An 8,211-nucleotide genomic window follows, 5' to 3' on the forward strand; every position below is an offset into this window, starting at 1 on the left:
CAACGATAAATACCAGTAAAAAACAAAACCAAAAAAGCAAAACCGAACCTGAAGCAACCATTCTACAGGCCACATGGCTTGCAGCTTTTCTGCACACGTGTGTGTAAACAGTACAGTACTGTGCTAGCTGAGAATTTAACATAATGTGTTAGTTAGCTTTTATACAACGTTTAAAACGGTACATCATTATTTCCATCAAAATTTACTTGCACTCTCTCTGGTATTGAAAGGGAGGGGAAAGGCCATTTGCAGAAAGAGGAGTTGAGCAGTCCCAAGGTGGAGCTGTCTCTTGTGTTAAATGACACTGGCAGGGTAAAGCGCTCTGCTGGGGAAGGGCTTAAAGGCTGAGTCAAAAGCCAAGAAGTCTCTTTATTTACGCCTACCTCCCAGCCCTTGGCAATCTGACTAATAACAAACTGAGCTAACAAGAAAGACTAGAAAGGGAGGAAAGAGAACACTGCTGCAGCTTGGATCTACAACCTAAGAAAGCAAGAGTGATCAATCCCAGCTCTGTGAAACATCTTGTTTATTTCCTGTGTTCAGCAGCTTGCAAATGGTTAACTATATGCAAAAAAAGTCAGCATAGCTGTGAAGTATGCCGTGAATTTTAATTGGGGAAAAAAGGCAACTGCTTCAGGATGATCTAGCATGCACTCTGCCTGAAATATTTTCAATGAAATGCTCAGCATTTGGTCTTTGAGCAGAGGTTTTTAACTTTATGAAGCAATGGGACCTGCCAAAAAGTGAAATTTGAGAAGAAAGTACGTGGTGGTTGGTGTTTTCTTTTTTAGTAAGGAAACTGAATTTACTTTGAACATCTCTTCCAGCTGTGCATTACAGATAACGTCAGGAAGAGTCTCTGCTTTACAGGTAAGATGAATGTTTTCAGGCTTTTCGAATGCCTATTTTTGCATTATCTTAAAGTGATTCAATTTGTATGTTTGTCCTTTAAAAAAATAACTTTGCATTAAAGATATCCAGTTTCATTCCTACTCATGGGCACAACTAATGCTGTAGCAGTTGCCTGTTTTCTCTGAGCAGCAGACAGTCCAACAGCTGGCTGCACAGAGGAGCAAATAATATAAGATGCCACTATTTATTTCATGCATGCAGTGTGTTGTTGGAAACTAAGTATGTATGCCTTCTGAAGGAGAGAGCATTTCCAAACACCATTGTTGATTTTAAAACATAAGCAGAATATTAAAAGACTCTTTGTATTTTGTAGGCTACTTTTATTATTTCCTGACTTGAAAATACATATTTTTGACCTCTTTAACATTGGATCAGATGTTGTCAATATGGAACCAGTGTTCAAATTTGTGTGCATTTCTGAAAAGATTGCAAACTGTTCCCTAGGACATTTTGAAGAACATAAAATGAATATAAGATTTTAAAAAAATAACCAGAGATTGTCATTTGGAAGTTATTTATTGTTTTCTCAAGATGATGTGACTGGTGAAATGAATAATATTATTTCTTAGTAATCTATGAAGAAGTACTTTTAGTGTTTGTGGAAGCTAATCCACAAGTTGAAGACTCCCAACTACAAACCGTTGGATTCTAAACATAGACTCTGAGCTGTTTAAAATCAATTTCCCCATGGAAACATTTAATCTGCTAACTTTTCCTTCATATGGAAAGGCACTATACTGTTTTATTTCCTCAGCTGCCTTTTACCATTCAGAAACTTCATACTAGATATGTTTTCAATAAAACAATGTATTTTCATGGGATAAAATTTTTTTTTCAGGATTCTTGATTGGGGTTTGGTAATGTTCTATCTGATTGTGAATGTTAATTAGGTTCAAAGTTATTGTTCACATTCCATTAAAAGTAAATAGAAGCAGATACCATTGGGAAAAGTTGAAGAGTTTTGAGATACGGTGTTTATTTACCTTTGAATTTAATTTATATGAATTTAAGATATACTACTTAAAGGAAAGAAATGCCACTAAACACCACTAGAGTTACATGTATTTATCTTGTCGCTGCTGCCTTCTCAGAGTTAAATCTTTTTTAAAAAATTGCTATTTCAGCTGCATGTCTTAAATTTTTAAGAAGTTGGAATATATGATGCTGTTATCCTGAACTGTCATTTTTTATTTACCTAATTAGAGGTATCCTCAAGTGTTTCAGGATCATGCAGTTTGTTGTAGAGTTCATTGTTTGTGACTTTAAGCCTTATTATAAAGGAGATCCACTGTTTAATTATGTGATGACATTCAGTGCCCTAAAGCCTATTTTAAGACCTTGTTAGAAAGTCATTTGCTAGAAGTTTATATGAGGCATTGCTTGTTCATTTACAGCAGCTAGAAATGTGTTACAAAGCTCAGCTTTTCTTCTTCAAGGTTATGATATTAACCTCATACATAACAATTTAAAAGCAGCAGGAAATATCCTACCTTTAGAAATTCAGTATACAGTCCGACAAGTGAAATTTTAATGGGCACTCTTAACCATATGTATCTAATACTATCAAGCTTATACAAAGTGCCCTAGACAGCATAGTTAAAATGAAATTCTTTTCATAGTGAACTACCATCTTACATGGTCAGAGACTTATTTTCCTAAAGGTTTTTAAATAGATGATAAAATTAACAAGTATCTTGAGCCAATCATCAAAACAGGTTAAAACACAGACACAAGTATTAGATGTTACATTGTAACGTCCAGTTCAAAAATATAAATAAATAAAGGAATTGCATTATTAATGCATATGTGCATACATATATACATACATTTTTTCTAACTCTTTCTAACATTTTTGCATTCCCTACAGTATTCTCTGCTTCTGGCTAATATCATGTATTTGTCTTATATTGTAATCCTTCAGCCTTAGATTCATCAACTTTGTGTAAAAAAAAAAAAATCAGCATCTTCTCAAATACACACCTTTACATCATATCAAAGTACTGATGGCCCAATTAAGCAGCACCTCTCTCGTCTATTAAAATGCAGTTTATTTGGCAAATGTGAATACCACTGATGATATAAAATTTAAAATTCTCCTTGACCTAAAGTTTGTATTTTTATCACAGGGCAAGTTCAAAGTAAAGCAAAACATGCTTGTCATAGTATTAGAAAAAAAAAAAATAAAAGAAAATGTAGCTGCAGAAGGTATTCATAGTTTCAGAGTAATATTTTTTTTTTCCTTTTGGAGGAAAACCTTCTATTTTGTGATTGTGAGGTTCATCTCCTTCCTCCCTCTGCCCACTAAAGTGCATTGCTATTGCATTTTGTTTTACAGAATCAGATTTCATCACACGACAACATGAAGCTGTGGATTCATCTCTTATATTCATCTCTCCTTGCCTGCATATCTTCACAGTCCCAAACTCCAATGTCCTCGACCAGAGGTTCTTGTGATTCTCTTTGCAATTGTGAGGAAAAAGATGGCACAATGCTAATAAATTGTGAAGAAAAAGGTATCAAGAAGTTATCCCAAATAAGTGTACCACCATCACGACCTTTCCACCTAAGTTTATTAAATAATGGCTTGACAATGCTTCACACAAATGACTTTTCTGGGCTTACCAATGCTATCTCAATACACCTTGGATTTAACAATATTGCAGATATTGAGTCTGGTGCATTTAATGGCCTTGGCCTTCTTAAGCAACTTCATATCAATCACAATTCATTAGAAATTCTCAAAGAGGATACCTTCCATGGACTGGAAAACCTGGAATTCCTCCAAGCAGATAACAATTTCATTACAGTGATTGAACCAAGTGCCTTTAGCAAGCTTAACAGACTTAAAGTGTTAATTTTAAATGACAATGCCATTGAGAGTCTTCCTCCAAATATATTTCGGTTCGTTCCTTTAACCCATCTAGATCTTCGTGGAAATCAGTTGCAAACATTGCCTTATGTTGGCTTTTTAGAACACATTGGCCGGATATTGGACCTCCAATTGGAGGACAATAAGTGGACCTGTAATTGTGACTTATTAGAGCTAAAAATTTGGTTGGAAAACATGCCTCCGCAGTCTGTAATTGGTGATGTCGTCTGCAACAGCCCTCCAGTTTTCAAAGGAAGTATACTAAGCAGACTGAAAAAGGAATCAATTTGCCCCACCCCACCAGTGTACGAAGAACACGAGGATCCATCAGGATCGTTACATCTGGCAGCAACTTCTTCAATGAGTGAAAGTCACGTGTCAACCAAAACCACACCTCTTTCAAAACCAACCACCAAAGCACCAGTTTTGATACCCTATATTACAAAGCCATTCACTCAACTCCCAGGACCCTACTGTCCTATTCCCTGTAACTGCAAAGTACTATCCCCATCAGGACTTCTAGTACACTGTCAGGAGCGCAATATTGAAAGCTTATCAGATCTAAAACCTCCTCCACAAAATCCCAGAAAGCTTGTGCTAGCAGGGAATATTATCCATACATTAATGAAGTCTGATCTAGTGGAATACTTCACTTTGGAAATGCTTCACTTGGGAAATAATCGTATTGAGGTTCTTGAGGAAGGCTCATTTATGAATCTGACAAGATTGCAAAAGCTCTATCTAAATGGTAACCACCTGACCAAATTAAGTAGAGGCATGTTCCTTGGTCTCCACAATCTTGAATACTTATATCTTGAATACAATGCAGTTAAGGAAATATTGCCAGGGACCTTTAACCCAATGCCTAAACTTAAAGTCCTCTATTTAAATAACAACCTCCTGCAAGTTTTACCACCACATATTTTTTCAGGGGTTTCCCTAACAAGGATAAACCTGAAAACAAACCAGTTTACCCATCTCCCTGTAAGTAATATCTTGGATGACCTTGACTTATTGACTCAGATTGACCTTGAGGACAATCCCTGGGATTGCTCCTGTGACCTGGTTGGATTGCAACAATGGCTACAAAAACTAAGTAAGAACACAGTAACAGATGACATCCTCTGCACTTCTCCAGAGCACCTAGACAAAAAGGAATTAAAAGCACTAACTAGTGAACTTCTTTGCCCTGGTTTAGTCAATAACCCATCCCTGCCAACTCAAACTAGTTACATGATTGTCAGTACCCCTGCAACCACAACTACAGCTGATACTATTTTGAGATCACTTACTGATGCTGTACCACTCTCTGTTCTAATACTAGGACTGCTGATTGTGTTCATAACCATTGTGTTCTGTGCTGCAGGGATAGTGGTTCTTGTTCTCCACCGCAGGAGAAGATACAAAAAGAAACAAGCTGATGAGCAGATGAGAGACAACAGTCCAGTCCATCTCCAGTATAGTATGTATGGCCATAAAACAACTCACCACACTACTGAGAGACCCACTGCATCACTCTATGAGCAGCACATGGTGAGTCCCATGGTTCATGTCTATAGAAGTCCATCCTTTGGCCCAAAGCATTTGGAAGATGAAGAAGAAAGGAATGAAAAAGACGGAAGTGATGCGAAACATCTCCAAAGAAGTCTTTTAGAACGGGAAAATCATTCACCACTCACAGGGTCAAATATGAAATACAAAACCACAGACCAGTCAACTGAATTTTTATCTTTTCAGGATGCCAGTTCATTATATAGGAACATTTTAGAGAAAGAAAGAGAACTTCAGCAACTGGGAATCACAGAATACCTAAGGAAGAACATTGCTCAACTCCAGCCTGACATGGAGGTACATTATCCTGGAGCCCACGAAGAGTTAAAATTAATGGAAACTTTAATGTACTCAAGGCCCAGGAAGGTATTAGTGGAACAGACTAAAAATGAGTATTTTGAGCTTAAAGCTAACTTACATGCTGAACCTGACTACTTAGAAGTCCTGGAGCAGCAAACATAGATGGAGAGATTGGGGCTTTTGCAGAAATGCTGTGATTCTGTCTTAAGTCCAATCCTTGTAAATAAGTGCCTTACATGAGTGTGTCATCAATCAGAACTAAAGCACAGCAGTAATCCTATGGGAAAAAAAGAAGAAAAAGAAACTCAGGGATCATTGGGAGAAGCCATTGCATTGTCTTTGGGCAATTTTGCCTACCCCCGATAAAATAAATCCTTGCATGTAAATCATCCAAGGATTATAGTAATATTTCTCCATATACTTAAAAGTGTTTCAGAAAAGTCCTCTTGCACATCTAAGAGGGTTGAGTCTTTAAGCAACCCTTATTTTCTTGAATTACCAGTGGATGAAATAGAATTGGGTTTTGTCATTTAAAAGCTATAACTGTATATGTAGTTATTATAATATGTAAGGAATATATTGTTTATATAATCAGTATATACCACAAAAATGTACATTGTCAGATACACCTAATTTTCTTGAAATAAAGGCAAAAGGAACTGGAACTTCAAAATTACCACTAGTAATAGTAAAGAAAAAAATAGAAGGTTGAATTAGTAGGCTATGAGGAGCCCAAGACTTCAAAGTTTTCATTTGAGGGTTAGAAAAATACCACTGCTATGCTTTCTGAATTTGAAAATAGGAGTGATTAATAGTTCAGGTGGATAAATAGGCAAACTTTTTTGGTTTTTCTTCACATTTTGTGTGGACAATCTTATTGTCAATGCTGCTGTGAACTAAGGTATGTCATTTGTGCTCAAAGTTCATTTTTTTTCCTTGGGATATTTTTAAAATGCTACTGATACTCAATTGTAAATATGATTAGTGCATAAATTAAGTTTAGTTTCTTTCATAGCATTAATCCTTTGTAAATTTGAATGACCATGATAGAAATATGTTTCTTGTGGCAAGTAATAATTCACAGGTGTAAAACAAATAGGAAAAATTGTGTTTTTAAAAATCTTTATTGATGTAAACTGATAGTTGCCATAAATTAGTAGCAAAAGGCACGTCTAAGGGTAAGTGTTGTAAGTTGCCTCAGGAGTGGGACAATGTAGCTTTATTTTACAAGAAAGTATAGCTAGATTTCTATGAACTATTTATTCTGTACAGTTTTGTATATTTTTGGTTCACAAAGGTAATTATTCTTGGGTGCCTTTCAAGAAGATTAAAAATACCACTCACGACAATAAAAATAAAATGAAAACTCTCTTTTTAAATGAACTTTCTTCAATTAGTTTGATTTGTAATTCAATCAAGTCAGGATTAACGCAAACACACGCATGCACTGAGGTACATGCATGAGAAGGAGATTTCTGTCTGTTATCTACACAGAAGCTTCTTGTTCACTATCTGCAAAAAGGCCATTCTGTGTCTGGGTATGATTGACATGGAGCCAGACCTAAGTCTGACCAGTAGTTCCCCCTTTCCAGCAGATTGTTTTCCCACTGACTACAAATGAAAGTGATTTATTTTTCTTCTTTCTGATTATAGAATCAATGACACAGCAGATTTCCACAAGGCAAAATAGAATTAATCAAGGTGATCTAATTCTGTTTTCTGAACACCATGCAGATCCATGCACAGGGTTAGTAAGGAACATATTTCAATTTAGAAAGGACTTTTTCTAATTTACTTACTACTATTTTAGTGATTCCTGAATGTTCTATTAAATGTTTTGGTTTCAACACCAACTGTCTGCAATACTAGCAAATTATACATTATTTCCTTGATTTTGAATAAGAAGCCTTTTTGCTGATAAAGACAGTAAGGGTCTGTACTTCCTGGTATGAAAACTAATTATGAGTATGCTGTGATATCATAACACTAGGTTTTCTTTTTTACTAAAAAAGTTTTTAATGTTTATTTATTTTTGAGCAAGAGAGAGAGAGAGAGAGGACAGAGTGCGAGCAGGGGAGGGACAGAGAGGGAGAGGGAGACACAGAATCTGAAGCAGGCTCCAGGCTGAGCTGTCAGCACAGAGCCCAATGGGGGGCTTGAACTCACGAACCATGAGATCATAACCTGAGCTCAAGTCTGACTTCAGCCACCCAGGTGCCCCACTAGGTGTTCTTTTAAATCATTGCATATATTAATAGAAAACAATAAATGATTATGTATTTAAAGAGTTCATTGAAAACCTAAATTTCTCTACTAATGCGCAAGGTTGGAAAGAACAAAGATGAGAATTCTTAGTGAGTTACACTCATTAAGGGAAAATCTTTGTGTATATGGGGTGCTATATATATTTATCCACTAAAAAAAAATCAGCACAATAATGACTAAAAGTTACATTCTAAAGACAAAAACAAAGCAAGAGGAGATTTCATGTTATTGCACTACTTCTATTCACTAGAGTATTTGCCAATATTATCTGATTCCAATCAAGTGCATAGAGGTATTAGAAAGACTTAAAAAAT

The 8,211-nt window shown here is 35.9% G+C and overlaps 1 protein-coding gene across 1 annotated transcript; it reads left to right on the forward strand.

Moving 5' to 3' along the window:
- Positions 1-318: 318 nt before the first annotated feature.
- Positions 319-7,015, forward strand: SLITRK6 (SLIT and NTRK like family member 6). The gene is made up of 2 exons (XM_060636866.3): positions 319-870; positions 3,248-7,015. The coding sequence occupies exon 2, from the start codon at positions 3,272-3,274 to the stop codon at positions 5,792-5,794; it is 2,523 nt and encodes an 840-aa protein (XP_060492849.3). The 5' UTR covers positions 319-870; positions 3,248-3,271; the 3' UTR covers positions 5,795-7,015.
- The last annotated feature ends 1,196 nt before the right edge of the window (positions 7,016-8,211 follow it).

The sequence above is a fragment of the Panthera onca genome, chromosome A1, assembly GCF_046562875.1.
Source record: "Panthera onca isolate mPanOnc1 chromosome A1, mPanOnc1 haplotype 2, whole genome shotgun sequence".
NCBI classification, from domain to species: domain Eukaryota; kingdom Metazoa; phylum Chordata; class Mammalia; order Carnivora; family Felidae; genus Panthera; species Panthera onca.